The sequence below is a fragment of the Monodelphis domestica genome, chromosome 2, assembly GCF_027887165.1.
Source record: "Monodelphis domestica isolate mMonDom1 chromosome 2, mMonDom1.pri, whole genome shotgun sequence".
NCBI classification, from domain to species: domain Eukaryota; kingdom Metazoa; phylum Chordata; class Mammalia; order Didelphimorphia; family Didelphidae; genus Monodelphis; species Monodelphis domestica.
Window position 1 is genome coordinate 123538928 of NC_077228.1, and position 26640 is coordinate 123565567.

At 35.7% G+C, this 26640-nt stretch overlaps 1 protein-coding gene across 2 annotated transcripts in view; it reads right to left on the minus strand.

Annotated features, from left to right (window-relative positions):
• The window catches only part of USH2A (usherin), a 327556-nt gene that overhangs the window by 27939 nt on the left and 272977 nt on the right, over window positions 1-26640 (minus strand). For both annotated transcript variants that reach the window (XM_056815925.1, XM_056815924.1), the window contains exons 23-24: window positions 5626-5835; window positions 2344-2582 (exon numbers count right to left, since the gene is read on the minus strand). In XM_056815925.1, the coding sequence (XP_056671903.1) occupies window positions 2344-2582; window positions 5626-5835 (449 nt within the window). The remainder of the gene's footprint in view (window positions 1-2343; window positions 2583-5625; window positions 5836-26640) is intronic.

A 26640-nucleotide genomic window follows, 5' to 3' on the forward strand; every position in this document is an offset into this window, starting at 1 on the left:
GCTAGGTGACAATGATAACTTTGTAAAAAAAGGGGGGGGGGAATCATCACTAGTAAAGGACCCATTAGGAAGAGATCACTTCTAAAGTAATTAATCTAGGAAAGAGGCCATCTTCTCTACAGAGAGAATCTTTACTTTATTAAGTTGTATTCAAGAGAAAGCATTCTCTCTCTCTCTCTCTCTCTCTCTCTCTCTCTCTCTCTCTCTCTCTCTCTCTCTCTCTCTCTCTTTCTCTCTCTCTTCCCCCCCCCCCACTCCTTTTCTCTCCTCCAGAAAAATAAAGTTTGTTGTTCAAGTCAGTGGTCTATTCACAGAGGGGAAAATGGCTTACTGAAATGTAATGAAAAATAAGGGGACTGGACTGGATGATTTCTAAGGTCTATTCTAAGTTGATATCTTAAGAGCCTATGAGCCTGTGACCTATGCCTTGACAAGTAGTTATTCAGGCTCTGCTCAAAGGCCTCTAATATGGAGGAGAGGAACCTACCAGTCCCACAGGTAGCTCTTATTCTATATCTATCTAACTAATTGTTATGGATTCATCCATGATATCAAGGCTAAATTTGCCTTTTCACAATTCCCACTCCTTGTTGCTAGTTCTACCCTTTGGGACCAAATAAATCAAGTCTAATCCATCTTAGACATGACAGTTCTTTAAAAACCTGAAGACAGCTATCATGTTTCCCTTAAGCCTCCTTTTCTGCAGGCTAATAATTGAGAGCCTTGCCTTTTTATTTGGAAACTTTCTTGATTCCCTTTCTCTCTCTTTATTCACATTCTCTTGGTCTAGAAATTGCCTTGTAGTTTAAAAAAAAATTCTGTGCATGGCACTTGAGAACAGACTTTGGAATTTCTAATTTTGGCCTTCAATGTTGATTAATGGGACCATCAAAAACAATCTAATATTGAGATTCCATTTTCTCTGTATAAGATGAACTGAAAATTCCTGACACTTATCTACCCAGTTCAAAACATCCTCTTAATTCTCATCTTAGAATAAATACTGTTATTTAGTTCCCATACAGAACAATGGTAAGGGCTAATCAATGGGGATTAAGTGACTTGCCTAGGGTCATACAGTTAGGAATTAGCTGAGGTCAGATTTGAACCCAGGACCTTCAGCCTCTAAACTTGGCTCTCAATCTACTCAGCATCCTAGCTGTCCTTGTTAAATACCTTATTTTAATGTTGTGAAGTTATAGTATTTTTAAAAATTGTTTGATTGCTCATAGTAATCTTTTCTTATTACTATGTATTTTTATTTATATAATATGATAAATAACAGTAACATAATACATATGACTTGTTATAAATATGTAATAAATTATATGTGTGCTTATCCAAGAGAAACAAATTCTCACATTAGCTTTGTCCAAAAAGTTATCTCATTCTTTTTTTTATCAATAATACTTTTGATGCCCAGCTATTTAGAGGTTGACCAGATTTGTTTTTTTTTTTCCTCTCCTCATTAAGTCCAAAAAAATCAGAGGATTTTTATTTACTTCATGATAATGTAATGCAAATGGACCAATAGTGAATTCAAAGAAAAATAAAGGTGGATTCTAGGCTTCTCTGAATGAACTAAGCAATTATGTCAAGGACCTAGTTTTTTGTTTTTTTTTTACTCTTCAGATTGGGTCAAGATATGTTGTACTTAACTTTCAAAAGTTCTTTAATATCCTTTTTGATTATTAGAGAAATGATGTCAGAAATAAGTGAAATGTTCTCCATGTGTGCATGAATTAGAACTTTTCATAGATACTAGTTGTCTATACTATATATATTACTACTCACTTTCAATAGGATATCTAAATACTTAATGCAAAACAAAATTAGTGACACTTTGTATTCAAGTATTTGAAACAGTATTTTAAAGATGTTTAAATTCATCTTAGTTATTATGTTATAACATAATTGTATTAATCTTATAAAGAGATGATTTTGTTGGACTCTCCATCAACTTTATATTTTAGAAATTATGTAGGAAACCATTTTGTTCTAGTTCACCAGTGGCTTTAGCTAGCCACATTCCCTTTTTCTTTTTCTATGTTTGTAACAATCCAATCTGTGAATAAAGATCTCATTGAGGTGATCGTATGTGAATGTAGGTATGCATGTCTCATCTTGTTATTTTGCCTTCTCACCCAAAGGTAAAGCATTTCATATCTATTTTGTATATACTTTACAAATACCCAATATGTACATGTTATTTTCCTCAGTAAGATGTAAGCTCCTTGAGGACAGAAAGGTTTTCTCTTATGTATTTGTATTACCAATATGGAGCCTAGAACCTGGATCATAGTAGATCCTTAAATGGTTATTGCTTGCTTGATTGCTATTTACCTTTCTACAATGCCATTGGGGGATGATGGAGGATTCCATTGGAAGGAGGCAGTCCTGGAGGTCAATGTCTGGATCTGAGGAGGGGGCTGCTGGGAAGGTGGAGCAGGGTGAGTAGTTAGTTGAGCTACTGGCCCCTTGCTGCAACAATTGAAGCAGGTACAGGCTTCCACCCCAATGGAATAGGTAGTGAAAGGTTCCAGGTCATGTATGGTCTGCTGGATGGCCATGCCTTCAGACAACTATATGAAGTTATAGAAAACATTCCACATATTAATACAGGTTTATTATGTACACAAGGATGTAAAATGGCATAGTAAGTTATGCAAAAAGACCCAGCCCCTGTATTCAAGAAACTTAAAGCCTATTTAGAGAGATAAGACCTAAAACCTAGAATAGGTTTTAGAATAGAATGTGGGTAGAGCTGTGGACACAGAATTCAGAAAATCTGTGTTCAAATCCTGCATCAGATGCTTACCAGCTGTGTGACTCTGCTCAAGTCACAACTTTTGTTTGCCTCAGTTTCCTCATTTGTAAAATGTGGAAAAATTATAGCATCAACCTCCTTTTGTTGTTAGAGAATAAAATTAGTTAACATTTTTAAAGTAATTTCAAAACTTAAAGTTTATAAAAATACTACCAATGATTAGTGTTACTGTTATTATGTTGGTCAGATCAAAATACCATTATTTGCTGCTTGTAATCATCAGCTTTAGAACTTGAAGAAATCCTACCAATCATTTAGTCAAATCTCATTTTATAGAGAAAACTGAGGCCAAGAGAAAATGACTTGCCTAAGGCCATGCCAATAGAATATTTCTGAACCAAGATTTAAATTGTTCTCTTGCCACTCTACCTGACTGCTGGAATGGGAAGAATATTAGGCAAAGCACTATAAAAATACAACAGTTTATTACTATCTGATTCTGAGGAAACCACTTCATCTGTAAAGTACAGAGATTAGACTAGGTGATTTTTTGGTTCCTGCCCATGCTTTCATTCTATTATTTTCACAACAAGAGTTTTTAATCACTAAAGTGAAATTCTAAGGGATGCTGGTCATCTATTTCTCAAGAGACCTTGATTAAGTGGCATCTACACACATAGAAATAAATATTGTTTAAAAGCAAGACTAGTAGAAACAAACTCCCAGAAGGGATTTCAAAATTCATCTGATCTAGTTTTGCTCCAATGGGACTTCTGAGGAGTTTGTTTAGTCCCTTTTTTTCTTTGGGTTGTTCAGTTCCCTAGGCTTTTGTTTGGATTGCCTAGAATGGGTAGCTAAGAAGGCAACTCAAGGAAATGGGATTGTGGGACATATTTATTGGTTGCACAGGATATATTCCTTGAGCAGGTTTACTGCCTTATATAATCTATCATTGGTATCCACCAGGGAGCTCATCTTTCATGCTGTTGTACTCAGGATTTGGACCTATTATCTGATTGATTTGTATCTGGGCATTGGTTCTTGGACAACAAAAATATCTTTTTATTAGTAGTTTCTGTCTCTTCCCCTTATACCTCAAACGCATCTTTTTATTAGAGCTTCTGCCATGTGGTGAAATAGAGTGGTGAATGTTTTTCTTTCTTCTCTTGTTCCTAGTAGAGATTGCTGCTAAATGAGTAGAAAGATAATGAAATCTTGGGCAGCTACTCTAAGGTAGATGTAAAGAAAGTGGCTTGAGTCAATCAGAAATTGAATAATCTTTCTACAAATTAGTCATACTTTCTTAGCTGAAGTAGAATATTGTAGTCAAATAAGGTCAGGGAAAATAGCTCCTCATAATTAATTTCATCTGCATTAACTATTTATTGACCTTTTTCATTTTGGGTACTGTTAATTTGATTTTCTTTTTTAGAATCAACCTAGAAAATGGTTTATATATATATATATATTCCCCCCCAAAATATTGCTCATAGTTTTATTTTTTATTTCATTTTTTACTTTAAATTTTACTAATCTCTTTTTTAGAATTTCCATTTTGGTGTTTAATTAGAGATTTTCAATGTCTTATTTTTCTAGTTTTTTTTTTAGTTTCATATTTAATTTATTAACCTGTTCTTTCTTTGATTGGTGTAAGCATTTAGAGATATAAAATTTCATTTAAGTACTACTTTAGTTGCAAAAGTTATAGTGGAAGGAGCATTGGTCAGAGTTCCAGGAGATCTGTGAATCTTGTCACTGTCAGTAGCTAGAAAGTCTTGTGGTATTCTAGAGTGAACAAGGGATTCAGAATCATGACATTTGGACTCCAATGTCCATTCTTCAGTTTGCTACCTATTTGACTTTAAGCAAGTCACTCAGTTCCTCTGAGCCTCAATTTCTGCCTCTATAAAATGAGGCCAAGATGGGTTTGAAAGTCACTTCAAATTCTAAGTCCATAAAGGTAGTGTCTCATGGTGGCTATAGTTTTGAATTTGGAGTTAGAAGGATGTTGGTTCAAGCCCTGCCTCTGACATTGGCTAGTTATGTGACCTTGGTCTAGTTAATAAAACTTTTGCTGAGCCTCACTTTCCTCATTTGTAAAATGAGTAGATTTGACTAAGTGGCTACTGAAGACCCTTTGAACTTATAATTTTTGAGTTGGTAATCTAAAATAACTATACCTCTTTGAATTTAGTTTGTAAATTGGGGATAAATTCTTAGCTTTTTGAGAAATAAAACATATTTTTCATAGCTTTGCTAGCAATATATAGTATCTATTTCCCTTATTTATTCAGACTTCGGAGTGCTTTTATATATTAACTTATTAGTATTATCTTCAGTTCATCTCACCTTTATAACTATGCCATTTTCCTTGAACTTTCAAATAAATTGACTTGTTTTTCTAGACATAACTTAGTTAAATAGTTAGTCTTGCTTAGCTCAGTGGAGGATAGGCTAAATAAATAAATGAAGAAAGAAAGAAGAATGAAAAAGAAATAATAAAAGAAAGAAAAAAGAAAGATGGAAGGAAGGGAGGAAAGGAAGGAAAGGAGGAAGGAAGGAAGGAGGAAAGGAGGGAAAGAAGGAAGGAGAAAAAAGGGTTATGGAGAAGACAGTATAGTACTAATATACAGGGAAAACAATAACATTAATTTCCCTCAAATAGGTGAAATAATACTATTTAGGGCAGTAAGTTCCATAATTAAAGACTTTAAAATATTGCAAATAGCAGGACTCAGGTAGAATGTATTAATAGTGATATTATGAAAGATGTGTTGACCAGTTTTTTTGTTTTTTTTTTTAATGTGGGGTCTCCCTATATAGTGTCTAGATTTCTAGTAGAAGTTTCAGATACTCACCACATTCTCTGTACCTCTGGTATGGTTGGAGAACAGCCTATAAAGACTCACAATACCATTGGGCTTCAGAGGAGGGCTAATATTGACCACAGCTTGAGTAGAGAAGATAGCATGGAATTTTGGAGCTTGAAGACCTTCTGGTGGTGCTGGGCCTGTTTTACACTGTACCCAGCTACTGGGTGACTTTCCTGCTGAATTCCCAGACCAGACCTACAAGGAGAAACAAGCAAGTCATACACTCATAAGCAAATCACTCTTGAGTTGAAAGGAAGTGGGAACAATATAAATTTTGGGATTATTATATCATGTTATAATTTAGCAATATAACGGACAAGTTATGGGTGCAAAGACAAGTGGTATGCTCATGTTGTGAGGGAACCTTATTCTTTTTATGCAACAGACATGCTAACACAAAGGATCCTCGATTCAAAATTCAGCAGCTTGAATTAAGCTTGATTAAAAATTGCCTGTCTTTGTGAGTCACGCCAGGTGATTTTGTCAGCTTCCCTCAACTGGATGGATCTGCAGACTACATAAAACTCAGCAGTTATTAAACATGGTTCCCACCAAATCTGCATGAAAATTAAATTTTCCTTTCATCAAGAAGGGAATAAACATATGGAAGGTTGCATAATCTTATTTATCAAAAATCATTTGTATAATTAAACACGAATATCCTAAAAGGTTGCCTTAGGTCATCATTTGCATGAGTAAGTAATTTGTAGGATGTCAGGTACAATAGACAGAATAGATGGATGTGTGAGTGTATAGGGTTAAATTAGGCTCAATAATAGCCAACTACATAGTGATCAATCAGGATGATAGATCTAAATGGCAATACAAGAAGACTGGGTGATTTTTAGTATAAGTATCCCTTAGTAAGCTTTCATGTTGAACAAGTCTAACTTAAGTAATTTTTTTTCTCATTCAATGTCTTTTCCACTATGTTTTCTTTTAGTTTGCCTCAAGCTTTTAAGGAGAAATAGAGGGAACATTTGAGATTTTGAGACAGGCTGGTTGAAGGAACATCAAGTATTTAAATAGGAAAGAAGTTGTTGGTGAAAAATTTTACAGTTAGAACCAAAAAGTTTTTTAAAATTAATGTTTAATATCAATATTTGAAATTAGTTTCATTCCCTCTCAGAGAATTATTTAGGATAGCTAACATTTATAGAGTGCTTTGGGGCTTGTAGAGCACTATACTTAGGTTATCTCGTTTGATCCTAGAATGGATATTTCTATTCACTGGGATGGTATCCTTTAGTGAAGTGAAATTTCACATGAGCTTAGTCTCCTATTTACTGGTCCTTGGAATGGTGCACAAAAGAACTTGTCGAAAAACACTTGGCCACCAGAGCATGTTCAAGTAATACTGACAATAATTTGACACTGATTTCAGTTGGGGTAGGTGGTTTTTAAAAATTTATTCCTCAAATCAGTTCAATGAGCTGAGCACTGAGGCAGCTGGATGGGTCAGTGGATAGAGTGCTGTGTCTGGAATCAAGAAGTCTTGAGTTCAAATCTGACCTCATGCACTTACTAGTTGTATCGACCTGGGCAAGTCACTTAACTCTGCCTTTGTTTCTTCATCTGTAAAATGGGAATGATAAGTCTCTACCTCTCAGGGTGGTTGGGAGGTTCAAATGAGATGCTAATTGTAAAATACTTAGTATAGTGCCTAGAACACTATAAGTGCTAAATAAAGGCTAGCTATTATTATTATTCTAGGAAGTTATTATGGGACAGCTAGATGGCACAGTAGATAGAGTTGTCAGTCTTGGAGTCAGGAGACCTAAGTTCAAATTTGACCTCAAACACTTACTAGCTATGTGATTCTAGGCAAGTCCCTTAACCTTAACTTGCCTTAGTTGCCTCACCTCTAAAATGAATTGGAAAAAGAAATGGCAAACTACTTCACTATATTGGCCAAGAAATTGGGGTCATGAAGTCAGATTTGACTTAAATGAATGAATAATAACAACAAAAACCAATGTATTAAACTTCCCATTTTACAGATGAGAAAACTGGAGCTCAGGGGAGTTGAATGCCTTGCCTAGGGTCATACAACTAAGAAGTACCAAAGAATATTCCAAGCCAAATCTCTCTACTATGCCACACTTCAAAAAGGGAGCTTGCCATTAATACTTGCAATCACTTTCCTTTTGAAAAGCTGCTCTCAATCTCTAGTTCAGATACACATAAGCATTGGGTTGAACTACAAGACTTCTGAGCATCCTTCATATCTGACATTCTCTGGTTAGTAGCACTTTTCTTCCAAATTTGCACATGAGAAACTTGAGTTCAGGCAACTCAAATGACTTGGTTAACAGAAGATGCTCTTTTGCTAGAAAAATATCTCTAGCTCTTGGTTTGGGGGAAAAAAATCATCACCCAGTGCCAATCTTCTGGCAATGAGACCTTTCTAAATGAACTTGGTTTGTCTTCAGATGATACTTCATTGGTGCATCTCTGGGCTTTAGGACTTGTACAGATTTTCTATAGTTTATGCTCCATTGGCATATTCTTATAGAAAACCCAGGGTCATCTCCTTGCTATGGTGAAGACTCAGATGAATAATAATGGCTGAAATTTCCCATTTTAAGGTTGCAAAGAATAGTGGGAGGTCTATTGCCCTGAATTTGAATATATATGCATATAAATATCATGCATATATTATCTACAATTTCTAAATGTGTATGTTTGTATGTGTGTGTTGTAGAAGGAACCAGAAAGTCCCGAGTTCAAATCCTGTCTCTGACACAACTCCCAGCAAGTTACTTAACTTCCTTCAGCCTCAGATTCCTTATCTGTAAAAAGGGAATAAGAATAGCACCTATGTCACAGGGTTGTTAGAAGATAAAAAGGAGAATAATTAGAAAGTGTTTAGCAAACCTTAAAGTGCTATATAAATGCTAGCTATCATCATATGGACACCACCATTGTGAAACATTGGTCCTATTTATTATGTGAAGTGGATTAGTCATCTTTTGGAAGTATCATTTCAAGTACTGTCTTCAGAATATATAACTAAATAACAGATTTTGTCTTTTCCAGACCAATATCATCAAAGGTAATAAACATGGCTGGGCTTAATTGTAGGCAAAGTAGATGTGATTTGGTTATGACTGTGCATCTCTTTTATCTGTCCATGATCTTTACTTTCTTTCCTGCCTGCTCTATGATCTATCAACTTCTTTTACAGGGACAAGACCTTTCTTTCATTCTCCTCCTAGAAATGAGTTAAAATGAAAATACTAAAGAGGTCACATGTGGATATTAACTGAATACCATCTTTAAGATAAAAACCATTTATTTTAAATCTCTTGCCTGAGCAAGACTAAGCAAGCACAAGTGGGTAGTGGAATCCCAAAGGACAGGCAGCCTTATGGAAAGGGACAAGGAGGGCTAAAAGTTAAAACTGAAGGCAAAAATGTCATATTTAGTTTGCCATTTTGATTAAGATTAGCTGGACTGTAGTGATGTTAATAAAGTCACATACAATATGTCTTCAGTCTCAAGATCTAAATTTCATTATGGAGCCATATTTTTTCCTTCAATTCTTAAAAATTTATGCATAATTATAAATATTGTACAACTTCATTATAATGCTCATATTAGAGGGGACTTGCTATGATATAGATGTGATACAAGATATGGTATTCTGGAAGGCATAGATTCATAAAATGTTGGTCCTAAGGGTGGTAGACATCAAGTAGTCTACCTCTTTTATTTTCTATATGGATGAGGATATATATATATATATATATATATATATTCCATTTTGTTATAATCTTTTGTTAGGTATTTCTTAATTACATTTTATTTTTTTTTGAAATTTTATTTAGTTCAATTTAGCACATTATTCATTGGTTACAAGAATCATATTCTTTCCCTCCCTTCCTCCCCTCACTCCACCCCTTGCTATAGCTGAAGTGCAACTCCTCTGGGTTTTGTTGTTGATGTTTATACTAGGATGATCATTTAGAGTCTACATTCCCAATCATATCCCCCTCGACCCATGTAATCAAGCAGTTGATTTTTTTTGTTTGTGTGTGTTTCTACTCCCACAGTTTTTCCTCTGAATGTGGATAGTGTTCTTTCTCATAGATTCCTCCTGGTTGTTCAGGGTCACTGCATTGCCACTAATGGAGAAGTCCATTACATTCGATTGTACCACAGTGTATCAGTCTCTGTGTACAATGTTCTCCTGGTTCTGCTCCTTTCGCTCTGCATCACTTCTTGGAGGTCGTTCCAGTCTCCATGGAATTCCTTCACTTTGTTATTCCTTTTAGCACAATAGTATTCCATCACCAACAGATACCACAATTTGTTCAGCCATTCCCCAATTGAAGGGCATCCCCTCATTTTCCAATTTTTTGCCACCACAAAAAGTGCAGTTATGAATATTCTTGTACAGGTCTTTTTTCCTTATTATAGGATGAGGATATTTTTTGAGCCATACTAATAAGTATAATAATAAACCTTGGTATATTGGTACTCTATTGTATAATTTCATACACATATAATCATAAAATATTTGAAATATATTTACATATAAATTTCATACATACTTATAGATGTATGTGTATATATGTATATATATATGTATATGTATAGACACACACAGTCACAAAGATGCACAAAGAAATATTAAAGAAAGATGTGTGATTTTGTCTGGGAAAATCTGAGAAGAGACTTTGTCATCACCAAAGCAATCTTGATTTGTCTGTTGCCTAGAAGATTAAATGGCAGGGAGCTGATTGAAATGCACAGTAGTTAAGTAACTTGCCTAGGGCTACACAACAGTTTAGTGTCAGAGAAAGTATTTGAAAACAGGTTTTCCTATATCTAAGCCCAGGACTCTACATCAGTGACAACCTCTACCAGCAGTCTCCAAAGTGGTAGCCAAGTCAAGATTCCCTGGGTATGTATGTCAACCACTTGAAGGGGGGGGAATCTCCATATCAACCATACTTCCCTTTATCTGCCACCATCTCCAGCCTATGGTGAGCTCCTCAGGAAGTTATAACATAACTGCTACTTGGATACTCCCTGTAGATGCAGTGAAGCTGCTATTGGGAACAGCTCCAACCCTACCCCTCTCCCCTTTTGCTTCCTCCCCCTTTCCACCATTCCACTCCCAGGTATACACAGCCTTACCCTACAGATGTTCTTCTAGCAGTAGCAATGGCCTCATTCTCCACTCCTCCTTTGTCATTTTGGGAGGAAATGAGTGAGTCACATAAGAGAAGGTATGAATGAATGGCTATCCACACTATAGACCCTCCTATATTGTCTTTTCATCAAACCCAGTCTGTCTTCTGAACTTCCCTGTAATTATCCATGGCATCACTGTCTTTCTAGTGGTCCTTCAAAATCATTTTCCGCTTCTCACTCTCCCTCATCCCATATCTAATCAGTTGTTAAACCTGGTCATTTCTACCTCCACCGAATCGCTTACATTTTATTACTACACACACAGTCACTACTCCAATTCAGACCAGCATTCTCCTCTCTCCTAGACTATTGAAAAGGATCATAATTGGTCTCCCTGCCTCATCTTTCCTCTAATTTATTCTCCACACAGATACCAATTTAAGAAATGATTTTCCTAAAGCCCAGATATGGCCATGTCACTCAGGAAGCTCCAATAGTTCCCTCCTGACCCTAGGATCATCTTTATCTCATCCTTTAAAATTTCTATTGTATAAATGTTATGACATGCATAATTATTAGGATGGTGACATTATACATAATTTATAAATAAACACATAAATAAATGCATGTGGGCTCAAAAATTGTTTGCTGCTAGAAATGCATGATCAGGAAAGTATGAAGACGACTGCCATATATAGTGCTGCTTTGTATGTATGCTTACATCACACAAACACATAAACACATTTCTTGAGGCCGGCTATGTATATTTTATGTACACACACTTCTTTATAGATTGATAAAGCTTCTAGCAAACAGCATACACAGGACAAAGAACATTTTTGTCCATTATTAGTATTAGAGTATAATAATAGGGCATGCGCAGGAGTAAATGTCCTTTTGTCTTTGGTGGAAGACCTTCATAACACATTGCTATTTTCTTTTCTTAAAAAAAAATAATCATTCAATTTGAGATCAAAACAACATCCATAGAAATCAACATGCATATGCAAAATAGGAAGAGGGCATTTACATGAGCTTCAGTGAAAATGGTTAGCAGTTAGAGTGGAGAGAAAGCTAGAATGAGATTAATGAGAGGCTGTGGATTTCAACAAAGTGTTCATGAAGACTGTGTTTATGACACTAAAATATCCAGTTGAAACGTAAAAATGCCCATCAATAACTTGAGTATTTAGTTTATGATTAAAATATCCCTTACTTCCAAATCACGGGGATGGAAGGGCTCTAAGGATCATAGCTTTAGAAAAGAAAGGATCATTAGAAGTATTCTTGTCCAACACTCTTTACTTGTGAAGAAATCAAGGCCAGAGAATTTGCTCAAGGTCATATAGGTAATTATTTCTAGCAAGACTAGAGACAGAGAAATAGAATCAGTTATGTGAATGTTTATTTTTAAAAAGAACCATCATTCCCAAAATATAGATCTAGGAATGTAACTTTAAATTATTTGTGGGCTCTTAAAGCTAAAAGGAATCTTAGGAACCACCTAGCTCAATCTCCTCATTTTGTAGATGAGAAAACAGGCTCAGAAATGTTAGGTGATTTTTTCGAGGTCACATAAGTAGTATAAAGGTACCCCTTCCACATTGTAACTTTCCCCATAACAATCACTGTAAGAAATTAATGGGAATTTTTTGAGAATTTTGTAAAAGCCACATATGATTTGTAAAGATCAGCAGAAGACACAGAAAAAGTTTAGAAACTCAGAAATGCATAAAATATATGTATCATATTCTATAATACCTACATATTTTTCTTTTAATAATATAAATATTCATAATTTCTTTTTTAAACTTAAAATAAGTAAAAAGTTAAAGTTTTCAAAAAGAATCTGAAAGCCAGCAGATGACACACAAAGGTTAGAAAGGTAGAGATATCTTAAAAAGTTTAGCAACTTGGAAATGCATATAAGATACTATAAACATCCCATAGAAGAAAAATAAAAAGAACTCAAATTTCTTCTTTACTATGAAGGGTCAAATTTTTTTTAATTCATTTTCCAAATGGCAGAGGTATTGCACCCTTAAATCCAGTGGGTGGAAAGGGCACCAGTTTTTAGTCTGTACCGTTGGACTTCAACTCCAATGCACCTTCCATTACTATCATGCTATCTCTGGTCTTACAGGATAGCAGTTTGTCCCATAAAATACTGGTAGACAACAAATCAATAGCTGCTACTCATATAGGAGTTTAAGATTTATAAAGTACTTGAAAAGTATTAAGTCACTTGGCTTTTCACAGTAATCTTATGAGGCATAAAGCATGGGTATTCTTTTCTCTGCTCATAGTTGACTGAATTCAGGTTCTTTGAGATGAAGTAGGGACTTGCCTAAAGTGTAAGGATTTGTCTTTGGCATATTAATATTGTTTTTATAACTGTTCTAGTTAATAGAAAACCAATGATTCAAACCCAGGGCTTTTGACTTGACCTCTACTTCTAAGTATTTGAGCCTCTTACCTGGACAGAGTTAGGAAACACAACCTGGATGTAGTGGTAGAGACTCTACCAAGTTGTATGAACTCTTGGAAGCCTCTTTAGCTAATTTTGTGTCTTCTAGGTAGTGGAGGAGGAAGTAAGTATGGTTAAGAACTGAGAACCTTTGTGGATGTTTGAGGAATGGCCTCAGATGATGTGGGACACATTGACACAGACATAATCATCTGAAGCTTATTATGTAAAATACGGGGGTTGAAGGAGAAGGTTCCTTTCAGCTTTCTTTCTGAGGTTCACCTCCTTTCTGAGGTTCCTTTCAGCTCTTCATTTTTCATCTCTGTGTAGAAGACTTATGGATCTCTACATCCAAGCTCTGTTGTTCAGTTGTTTCAGTCTTATCTGACTCTTCTGGTGTACCATTTGGGGTTTTCTTGGCAGAGATACTGGTACATTGCTCCTCTCTATGAGCTCTCTGGTCTAGGAAAATTAACTTTCGTGATGTTTTTCCTCACATAAGATGCTCAGTTAGCACCTCTGGGTATTGGCTCTCATTGTTTCAATATCTAGAAGGAGCTCTCCTCTTCTGCCTCTCTGAATCTCTTGCACAGTGGTTAGTGTTGGGTCTTGAGTCATGAAGATCTGAATTCAAATCTGACCTCAAACACTGACTAGCTGTGTGATCCTGGGTAAGTCAATTAATCCTGTTTGCCTCAGTTTCTTCACCTGAAAAATGCACTTTAAAAGGAACTGGTAAACCATTTCACTATCTCTGTGAAGAAAACCCCAAAAAGGGTCACAAAGGGTTGGATACAACTGAAAGCAACTAAATAACAACTCTGCATGTATCTTATATATACATCTTTTTCATATAGTTATTTTTACTTATATTGTTTTCTTCCTTAGAATGTAAATGGATCTACAGCTGAGACTTTTGTTTTCATATCCTCAGCATTTGTGGTAATTCTTAGCACATAGTATGCCTTTAAAATTGTTGATTGATTAATTTATGGAGGGTTCATGTCCTGCCTCTGATATACGGAAGTTGTGTGATTCTAAATAAATCACTCAATAATGGAGGCAACTTTCTTAGATTATAAAGTTGTAGACAAAGTTCTGACCTATATTGATAGAAGGAGTACCCTATACCAGTGAAATCACGGTTCTTAGTCCTTAACTCCAACGAAGTAAGGATATTGAGAATCTATTTAAGGAAAATAAGAAGAGGACAACTTTGGGAATTCCCCAATAATTTGGGTTAAGGTGAATGAATATGACTAGTATAACTCTTTTTTGGGGGATGGGGAAGTGATAATATGTATCTATGACTTCATTGGTATAATGAACTGGTGAGGAAAATCTCTAGTGATTTGATTCTGGACTAACTTGGCCTCTCTCAGCTTCAGTTTCTTTATCTGTAAAATGGGAACATTAATAGCACCTACTTCCCAGAGTTGTGAATCAAATGAAATTATACATACAGGAGGTTATGGCACTAGTTATTACCAGTTATTTTTATCATCATTATTATTATGATCAATGCAGATCAATAACTTCTGCAGCTTAGAGGCTTAAAGAGTTGCTTGGAGGTAATGGGAAGTTAATTTGACCTACTCAAGATCACACGTTCATTATATGTCAGAAAGGAAACTCAGAGAGTGTGAGGTTTTCTCAGTCCACTGTGAGGTGATGCTGTTTAGGAGGAAAAATATTTAAGTGAAAACTTTCTAATAAATAATGGATAATGTAAATGTTCTCCATTAACAGTATATGTATTGTAAACCAGAACAAACTGAGGGCAAACAGGGTGTGAGAACTGAAACTCCAATAAAAAGAAGAATCAGTATTTCACTCTCTGTCAACAAGGAAAAAGACTTGTTAAGAATTTGAATCTTAAATAACCAAGACTGAGTTCAAAGAAATGGCAGATTTCACTCTTGAGGCTTCAGAATCCATACCCTAGAGCTGGACTACTAATGAAAGACAAATAAGAATGCTGATGAATCACTTACACTCATGTAATCATCACATTACAAGCTCCCCCCTTTATTCCTTTCACCTTTTGTTTTTTACCCACTTAAAAAACAAAACAAAACACCAAAGCCTGAGATATTCAATGAGAACAGTGCTATTAGCATAGATTGCCATTAGTCTGAGCACTTCGTCTGTGGAATCCTAAGCACTGAAATGATAACAATTTCCAGTGTAATAGTAAATATGAGGACAAGCTAAATTTAAAAAAAAGCACACCAACCCTCCCCCCAAAAGAAACCCCAACAAAACCTCCATGGTTATGCATTCTGGGACCTGTAGTCATGAAAGTGGGTCATTCATGACTATGAGAGAAGAGTGAGTTTTATCCTTCAGTAGTATTGGTATGTGTGTATTGAGGAGAAGAGATGTAAGAAGGAACCATCCTCATATTTTTTTTTTGTACCCAAGGTTCTATGGGCATAGAACGAAACATATAATGTCAGATTCTTTTTAACATCCTTGTTTTCCTGAAAACTTTTTTTTCTTTTATTACTCTATGATAACAGATGGTTTTCTGGGAGGGGAAAGGAGAGTGACACAGTGGGAAATATAAGTAATATAAAACCCAAAGATATCAATAAAAGTTGATTTCAGAAAATTAATAAACTTGTGTTTCATAGAAACCTGTTTAATGTAAATAGGGATTCTATGAGAAAATAAAAACAATTGAAGATGTTGATATTTGTCTCAAATGCTAAATATGACATTATTCATGGATCGAATCTATGTAATACCCACCACAATCTATTTGAATAAAATGTTTAAATTTTTTTTATTTCACGATTTTCCAATACTACTTTGCCCATTGGGTATCTCAAACTCTGAAATGCCCCAAGAACAACATTTCAAGAATCTGTCAATATATTTTATGCCAAAATATTTTACAGTCAAATTTAGTTTGGGAAATACTTTGAGATGAACATAAAAGATACTTTGCTTCTCTCTTAACTCCAGCATCATTTGTAGATGTAATACACTAAACTCTATGTAATCTATTGGGTGTAACTGTCACAACAAAAATCTATTTAACAAACTAATATCAATGACCTCCAAATTAGTAGACTAGGTCTCTGTTGATGTTTCTGCTATCAACCTAATGATTTGTTTATTTAACTGATGTCAGCTGCCCTCTAGTATGTCAAACCTAATCAAATAAAGCTTATGCTTCCTTGTTTTAATTCAAGGATAATCATTCCCTGTTTTTGTTGGTGTGGTGGTGATTTTTATTTTATAATATATCTTTTTAACAAAAATAATTTTTTTATGAAGATGCCCAAATTATCTAGAGATAGAATTAATCCAATTCCTCTCCAATTGGACAGACTTTGACCTATTGTAAAGCTGGGAACATCTAGAAATTGCTTAAAAGTTCCAGATGGCATTTGAATGTGTGAACAACCTTTTAGGTTGGGTGGCAATGATGAGTCAGATCAGGGACAACCAGGTTTGAAGACTAGACAGACTGACATGGTGTCATAGCCAAGTGATCTATGTCTATGTTCTTTCTATGAGTAACCAGAGGCAGGGATCTAGGGAGGCTGATAGAGGAGAGTTTGGAAATAAGTGAAATGTGGAAATTCAGATAGCAGGCAGCAAGGACCCTACTATGTGAATCCTTTTAAAGGGATGGATGAAAATAAAACTCAGGACTTTTGAATCCCAGATGCTTACTACTATACCATATTGCCTCCCTTAGGCTGCCAGATCAGAGACAAGTTAGCATCAAGAAGACAAGACTAATTTGATACTGAACCACTCAAATTACGAGTTTCTTATATTTCCCTTGTCTGAGGATCCAGGTGGTTCCAGAATCTGAAGCAGTATTAGAACCATGGATTATATTTCAGTGGCCACATCTGTGGTCATTAAAGGGATGCTGAGGCAGGAAACCAGGAAAATAATGATCAGAACAGAATTTTAAGCACAATACATTTTCAATTTCTAGCCATGCTACACTTATGTACAGTTCTACTTTGGATTACCTGTAGTATAATCATATATTTAAATAAATCCATGTATTTACTCAACTGTCTTACTACTGAAATAAACATTACAGTGTTTATCACAATAGCCACAGTTACACTTGATTCATAAAGAATCTCTTCTTTGTTACATACCTCAGAAGCAATTCCTTAGAGCTGTCGTGACTGAGACAGACTGGTTTTCTTTTCTTCAGTTTGAACCAAGGGTATGCTAGATCCAGCTCAAACCTACTTAGGAGGACTGCTTGTTTAATTTTCTTTGTGAGTTACCATTCACAAAATTGCCACTTGGAATCCATAGAAGCTACGAATCAGGGCTGAATTGTTTTCATGATAGTCTAGACTCAAGAAAGTATTAATAACGCAGATTAAGGTTAATAGGGCATTGCATGTACATTTTTTGAGAGCCAATTGTTAAACATTTATCAGAAACTCTTTGATTTGGATCCAGCTGAACATTTTTTCTATATATCTTCAAAGGCAAGAAAATATTCATATAACCCTCATTCTACCCTCAGAATTTCTCTGGCTGATACTAGCAGAATGAATGTGGGAGATTTACTTCAAGTCTCTGAGCCTCAGTCTTTTCTGAAAAAGGGGACAATAATATTTTCATTTCCTATCACTCAAGGATGTTGGGACAAACCAATTTAGAAACCTTAAAATGTATATAATGTGATCCAAAAACCTTTGTGAGATTTTAAGCTTCAATAGCATAAATTGTTAAACTTAAATAGCTTAATAATTTTAAGCCTTAGTAACTTAAAACTACACTAAGACTTTGGGGTCACCCTGTATATAAATGAGTTATTATGATTACTATTATTTTTATTATTAGTAGTAATATAATGATTATGATGTCTATTTCTACTACTCCTACTATCAATTCCATCTTTTGTATTAAGGAAAAATTTCCTAGAATTAGGAAAGAATTCCAGAACTGAATCAATTGCATTTACATTTAGAAATTTAGGATGTTTAGAGATTTTTTAGAAAGAAAAGAATAATTAAATAAATAAAAAGAAAACATATATATATATATATATATATATATTATGGACTTGGAAATGATTCCTGCTGCAGAATTGTTTTGTGGCTTGTTTAATGTGCTCCATTTTTTTTAATTGTCTGTAGTTAGAAAAGGAAATCAGTTTTCATTTTAACTGCTTCACCTTGTTCAATGGTTCATAGTTTTTGGAAATAGCTTTCTTTGGAATTGATATTTTCCATATTTAGTCAGTGAAGAAAGGGATTTTTTTGTTAAGTTCCAGAGAGGGCTTGTTGGGAAGTCTTTTAGTATTTTTCTTTTCTCATTATAGCATCCCAAAAAAGTACTTCTTTGCTCTCAGTCAGGATACACACAGTAGACCCCCAGTAAGGATTAGTTAATTAATTATTGGTCATGTAAGCAGAGCTTATGTTTACATGAGTTTCTTCACAACAATTCTGTGTTGGATAGTGTAAATATTATATCATTTAACAAAGTAAGTTATGAGGAGTTAAGTAACTTGCCCAAATCCTGCTAAATATGTAAGGTGGGATTTGAACCCAGGTCTTATAGTTATGTCTAACTCTTCAAATTGTTGTTGTCCTTGAGTTTCAGTTGTGTCTGAATCATCACTCCATTTGAGATTTTTTTGGAAAAGATACTGGAGTGTTTTGCCATTTCCTTCTTTAGCTCATTATACAGATAAGACAACTGGGTAAACATGGTTGAATAAGTTTTCAGGGTCACACAGCTAGTAAGTGTCTGAGGCTGGATTGGAGCTGCTCCCTTCCTCCTATCCACCATACCTGATGCCATTTTTTTCATATCACCTGCCCCTCTGCCCAGTAGCCTAATGGGAATGCTTCCTCACTTCCCTATCTGGGGTAAAGTTTGGGGGTGGAGGAGCCAGGTGGGGAGAAGAGGCATGGCACTCAGTCTAGGGGACTGGGTGAGGGTGGGTCCTGGCACCCCATCTTCTAATAGATTCCCCATCACTGAACTAAAGCATAGGTAAGATAGATGGCTGAATATAGAGTATGATTTGAGATGTGCCTCAAAGTTTGACAACCCACAAACACTTTACCCCATTGGCCTTGCCACTGCTAAGTAGGATGAAATGCTTTCCAATCATACTAGGCTTTACATTTCTACTAACAAAATCATTAGTGGTTTGACATTACTGTCAGGGCTAGTTATTGGAAGACCAATATTCCTACTACCACTTTAACACTGAATGCCTTTATCAAAATAGCCACTGTTGACTTTGAAGGGACATGTATATTTCAAAAAGCAACATGGAAGCCAGCCACAATCCCTGGGAAGGAGATGTCAGTACAGGAGTCCTTGGATGGGAATGGAGTGCTTAGGGTTAAGTTCTTAGAGTGTGATGAGTCCCAAAGAAAGTTATCAAGATTTTAGGAAGAAGAAACTGGACAGAAATTTTCCCCATTGGCCCTTTGGCCTGAGGCCAGTCCTTCCTAGCAATATCAGTATTTCCAGGTCTTTGCTACTTACAAGGATATTCATATGATGAATAGGATTGACTAAATCTTTTACTTAAATGAGTTCAGTGCTTTTGCAATTCAGTGTTTCTGAGTACTGCTGGAGAAAACTGGTTGATTTCTTTTCAGAGATCAGTATTAATAATAGTGAGTAAACGGCAGATTTAAACAGGTTAAGGAGAGATGTCAAGACACCATATGGGTACAATCTAATATACTCTATGATGTAGCCAAACTGTGTTTCTCACCATTTCTGTTCAATCCTGAGCTTTCCTGCCTTAGCGAAGATGCTTACATGCTCTCCATTCCAGAAATGGCATGCATGTCTGCTAAATTTATACCTGTCTTTTAAGATTCAGATCAAATACCACTTGCTCTATGAAGCCTTCTCTGATTCTCCTAATCAATAATGACCTTTCCTTTCTCAGTCCTTATATAATACATTTTATACTTCCTGTTATGAATTTATCATCTTATTTTGTTTTATAGTTAGTCCCACATGTTATAAGACAAAAGTCCTACTCAGGTGCCACAGAATGTGACCCTGGATTCTAAAAGTCTATAAGAGCAGAATTTAAGTTCTTGTAGGTCTATCCAAATTGGACAAGCTTTGAGAATATATTCTGTGACTTATTTTATATGCCTTCTGAATAGCAGTCTAGCTTTTCTTGTAGAAAATCTCATTACTGGGCTGGCGGCAATGATTAATTTTTTGGCCATATCAGCTATCAAAGACCATTTACTAAGGTGCAGGGGTCATGATCTGAGTTAGCAGAAGGATGACCTGTACTAAGGGAATGTTGAGTTCTTGAATTGTGAAAGTAACTTATTTGTGTATATGACATTCATCTATAAGGTTATAAGCTCAACGAGGGAAGAGACCAGTCATTATCTAAATGTTTTTTCCTCCTCATCACCTGGTAGGGTATTAAGTATTTTAAGAATGTTTGTTGAGGTGGACTGAATTTTTTTGCTTGCAAAGTTCATAACTCATGTTAAATGGTCCAGAATACATAATTTCTTCCCTTATGTAGGGTGTTCCCAAAGTCCCAACTCAGTTTTTAACTTTAATAGCTTAAGACTTTGGGGAGATGAAGTATTTTAATGGTTCTGTGATCTCTTTGGTGTGGCTACTACATTCAAATGAATGTGAAGTAATCTATCCACACCTTTTCATCCTTTGTGATTTTTGGCTAGCCTTTCCCATATATCCTCCACAGGAGCTCTCAACACACTGATGATCTATGTCTAGTTCTCTTGGATATCAGAGTCCATGGGCTACCCGTTGATTATCACTTGTTTTAGCTACCTGACCAAGCTACTTCCTTCTAGAGTCATAAATTTCTTTGATGACATCTTTTATGGTGTTGCTCAGATGAAATTGTCTATGGTAATATATTGTAGCCCACCTTCATCCTCTGTATTATAGGAAGACATTTAGATAACAATGACATCAATAAAAATAATTCCTAACATTTATATACTGCTTATTCTGTGCCAGGCACTAGGATAAATGCTTTACAATTATTATCTCATTTCATCCTCACAACAACACAACCCTGGAGATGTAGATGCTTTTATTATTCCTGTTTTATATGTGAGGAAACTGAGGCAATAGAGTTAAATTATTTGCCCAGTGTCACAAAGTCTGAGGCTGAATTGGAATTCAGGGCTTCCTAACCCCAGGCCCAGTGCTTTATCCACTACACCACCTAAGCCCCCCCCAATCCCCCATAACCTTTTTTTAAATATAAAAACTCAATTTGGGGCCTTGACTTACACATATCTAGGTCTATTTATATCTATCTACCTATAGACATACATATACATATACTAACTTGACATATATGATGCACGAATATGTGAAAATATAATTTAATATTACTAATATATTCATATTCATATATTTGTATATTACTTATATATTACATTTCTTCTATATATAGATCTACATGGAAGAAACTAAATAAACCAAATTTACTCATTGATAAAAAAGCAATCTGCCAACTCTCAAAAATATTAATGGCTCCGTGTGTTATATTCTAGTTGTACTTTAAACAAATAATAATAATAATAATAAGTGCCTTTAATTAGAGCAGACAGACTATAATCTGGAAAGCTACAAAGAACCACAATCCAGGGGCTTCTAATGAATTACACAAAGTGGGCAGTTTATATAGAAAAGGTAGGCATTAATCTGGTTAATCTATCTTTTTATACGTTACTCTTTAGGACATCAGGACCTATACTTTAAAATTTCCTGGATTAGAAAAGGCAAAGGGTTTAAAAGTTGGACCATTTGCTTTGGTCTGCCATTTTATGCAGTCCTGCTCCCATTCCAGAGAAGCGGCAGTAGCTCTGGAGATATGCTCATGTCAATGTCACCATGAGGCCACACTCCTTTTTTTTTTTTTAAAGCATCATGTGACTATATCCTGATGAAAACTCATGACCAGAATTAAACAAAAGTCCAATATGAACAGCCAGGCTAGTAATTAATAAGAAGAGTAAACAGGTTTCACACTGACAAGCAAACAATTTAATAATTTGTTTCCTATAGGCATGTAATGAGATAGTTACTGTATTCCCACGAGGGAGATAAACAGATATTAAAAGGTCTTTCCAATACTTGTAATGGCTAAGGCCAACAGTTAATTCAATAGATTCGATCAAAATCACCACTTCTTTCACTGTTCCTGATTTATTACTTTGGCTGTCCTTAGTCATCACTCATTTCAGTTTGCTTTCTGGTGCTCATAAATTATGCCTCATAAATATAAAGATACAATCAAGGAAATCCTATCAATTCATCTACAACCTTGGAGATTTTCCTATGGCACTCGTGCTAATGTCTTTTTAAAGGGTAGCCTGTGGTACCGTTTGAACATGTGAGGAGAGCAAGCAATATGCCAAAAGTGGCTTTGCCAGAGGGGTGCTTGGGCAGGGTCTTGGCTCACATGGAAGGAAAGAAGATTTGAGATGAGATGACTAATTTCTTGAACAGAATCCTAAGGCAACATGGAAGAGTGAGAAGTTCAGTGATCAGTGCATCTGAGACCTAGAATTTTACATCAAATTCTGGCTCTCCTTACTGTGTAACTTGGGACCACCTAAGTTCCTTGGGCTCCAGTTTCCATACTAATGCAGTCCATTAGATTATAAACTCCTTGAGGACAGGGGCTTCCTTTGTTCCTTTTTTGTATTCCCAGCCTTTAGCATAATGCCTGACATAGCAGGTGCTTAATATTGAACAGATTGATATTTATAGGATCAAATGTTTGGACTTCATATATCTAAAGTCCTTTCTATCTAGAAATTGGATAATTCTTAAACTAATTACAGTTATTCCTTCCACCCTGCAGAAGTTAGGGATGCAGTAACCCCATGATCTGGAAAATCTGTGTAATTTTTTGGGTCCTCTCTTCATACCAGAGAAGAAGTCTGAATTTTTTAATTTTCTTTGTATGGTATGGTTACAGTACCTTTGATATAGCAAAACTGGGATGGGGAAAGTTATGTTGTGGAAGGGACAACTGCACTTGTTCAAAGGGTTGATCTTCCTTTTTAATTTGCTGATATAGCAGTCTGTGACAGGGTACTGTGAACTCTGTAGTCACAAAAGACTGCTGGGCAAGGCACCTTAGCCCAGTGGATTCTCAAAAGTGTCCTGCCAAGGAGATAGTGCCAATATCATTATCCCCATTTAACAGGTAAATAAACTGAAGTTTAGAGAAGCAAGAGGGAAGAGCTTATAAGTAGAAGAGTGACACCATTCTCATCTAATCACCTCTATAAGGATGTGTTTATGACATTGATGGACACATTAAAGTTGTGGGTAGGTAGCTCAGTGGATAGAGCCCTAGCCTTGAAGTCAGGAGGGACTGAGTTCAAATCTGACCTCAGATACTTCTGTGTGACCCTGGGCAAGTGACTTAGTCCTGTTGGCCTCCTCCTTTTCCTCATCTATAAAATGATCTGGACAAAGAAATGGCAAACATCTCCAGTATCTTTCCCAAGAAAACCTCAAATGGGATCACAAACTTTCCTTAATGAGGTAGATTCTCAGTTCACTCAAACAAATGTCAGGTGGAATGATACTGAGAACCATGACCCTTCTGGTCCATGTCCTCTGGACACTCACCAGCTTATCAATGTCCTTTCTAAATTGTAGTACCGAGGACTGAACCCAATACTACAGATATGGTCTGAGAAGAGCAGAATACAAAGTTACTCTCATCTTTCTAGTTCTGCTCACAATGGAGGATAAGATTGCATTCATTTCTTGTTTTGTTTTCTTCTATTGTTACATTATACTTAATTTATAAATTCCCCAGATCTTTTTTGAATTCTTAAATTGTCATACCACTACTAACTAGGATTTCTGAAACTGATTGTTTGAAAGTTGGTCCAAGTTTTTATACTCATTCCCATTAACTTTTTTCTCATTAGACAAGAGTTTTTAAAGTTGGGATCCATAGACTCCAAAGGGCCATGGATAGATCTGAGAGCATCCCATTATAAACTTTATGAGAAAACAATTACATCTTTGTTTCAGTAGAATTGGTTTCATTTTTAATCCTATGTATTTTATTTCATATGCATTTGAAATGCTATTCTGAGAAGTTTCTTCATCTGTAAAATTAGGGCATCATATCTTACAGGTGCTGGTTGCTACTTTATGCTGGTCAACCATTCATCCTGTCTTGCTCTGCATCCCACCCAACACCAGATGGTGTGCTAAGGAATGACCAAGATCTCTTAACTCTGTCACTTTGTGGGAGGTATCTCTCACCTCACTAGTCTAGGACAAGGGTTATTATATTCTTTTTTGTTTGTACCAGAGATTCCTTTGGCAGTCTGGTGACTTCTTTCTCAAAATGTTTCTTTAAGAAATTCATAATGAATGGAAATGCTAAATTTCAGTTAGAGGAAAATAGAAATAAAAATGTAACTTAAAAAAAATAACTGTCTATAAACCTCTTGAAATCTGTTCATGTGCCAATGTATCTTATAGACCTCAGGTTAAGAGTTCCTGGCAGGGTTTTAATGTGCAAATTACCCAATTAGGTCTTGTTCTAGTCTCTTTACTCTCAGGGAACTCCTCACTACAAAGTCTTATTTCATTAAGAATTGTTTAGTTACATGAGATAAAAATGGGCAATGAAATGTAAGTGGCACAATGGGTATTTCAGAAATGGCAACCATCTTTGTATCTCCTACTTCCAGGGTACAATTTTGTTGGTACTAACTTTTGTCATGAGGTTGAAACACTTCAGGTATTTAAGTTAAACTTTTAAAGTCCTGCTGCCCAGAGAAGAAGGAGGAAACAATCTCATAAAGTTTGCCCTAATGGCCAGGGTAGTCACTGGTGGATCCTTGACCCTTTTTTTTTCTTTCTTGCCTGTGGCAAGGCCCTCCAATCCTGATTACTTCTGTGTGGTCCCTTCAATGGAAGGACTGATTGCTCTTAGGCATTTGTTCAAAGCCCCTTGATTGGTGAAAGGGAAGATTCAGGCTCTTTGTGAACCTGACATTCCTTTGACATTATTTGTCTCCTCAAACAATTGCTGTGCTTTTGGCATGCATTGACTTCATTCCATTAGCTAGGTGAGCATAAGCAAAATTACACTTACTCCCCAAAAGAAAACTGACTACTCCTAAGACCTATTCCAGTTCTAAACCTTACTATCTTATGAATTTTTAAAAACTAAGAGTCTACCCAGTAAATGTGGGTATATGGGTAACTTTGGGCCTTGGTTTCCTTATGTGTAAATAGAAGATGAAACTATCTATAAGATATGCTCCAGTTCTAATAATCAGTGGGTCAATTACTTCCTTTCCTCAATGATCATTACATTTCTTTAGTGAGTCATGAAACAAATGGAAAAGCCTCCATGAGAGAATTTTATTTTCTCCCTTGTGTTCTGTTATCTTTCTTTGTACTATACACACTCCTAGATGCTTATAGGCATCTGAGCAATGATTAGATCTTTGCATTGAAAGATAAATCAATTAAACAAGAAGAAGTCTCAACTCTCTTCTTAAATACTATAACTGGGCCCTTGAAGTCAATTTATTCCCAGGATATAGATTTGAGATACTTTAATGCTTGAATTTTGTTTTACTCTCAAAATAGACTAAGTATTGTGACTGCTTCCAGCCAGGCCAGAAGAAAAGAACTATTTATTTAGAATTTAGGGAAAACACATTGTTAGTCAGTGCCAGGCCCAGTACTTAATTCCAATCCTACTTAAACCTTCAGATTTGCTTAGTAGTTTGTCAATAAACACAGACCACAGGCATGCCAAGAGCTAGCAGGTCCATGAACCAATTCCACCAATAAAATGAGATATAAAAGCTCAGGGTTGCATGTACCATTTTAAGATGTGGGAGGGTCATACACAAGTAAATACACTACCTATAGGTCACCAATAATTGACAATCTATTCAGTAAGACTGGTGTGAGTGGTAGGGCAGAAATGGGAGGAAATATAGCAACGATTCAACCAATTTATTAAGTGACAATTGTGTCCTGAATACTGTGCTAAACAATGGCAAATGTGTGTGTAGTGGGGTGGGTGGAGAGGAGGTTCTAGTCAAATAAAATAGAAGAGAGAAATTGGGTCAAAGAGATGTCTAGGATGTTTCTTTACATTCTCTGGTGTAGTAGTGACTCTTTGGTTTCCTATGTGCTTCTTACCTGTCAGTACACATATCAGGGAAGGGATTCTTAAGCATGTTAGCTTTGGGGATGCTGGGAGAATGGTTGCCCCCATTTAATTATCTTTTTCTTTTTCGTAGTAATCCATTGATACAGTTGGAATCTCTTTCATTTATGTTATTGCTTTGAAAAAGGGTTCTTTATTATTTCACTTCTTGAACGTACAGACTATATTTTTAAAA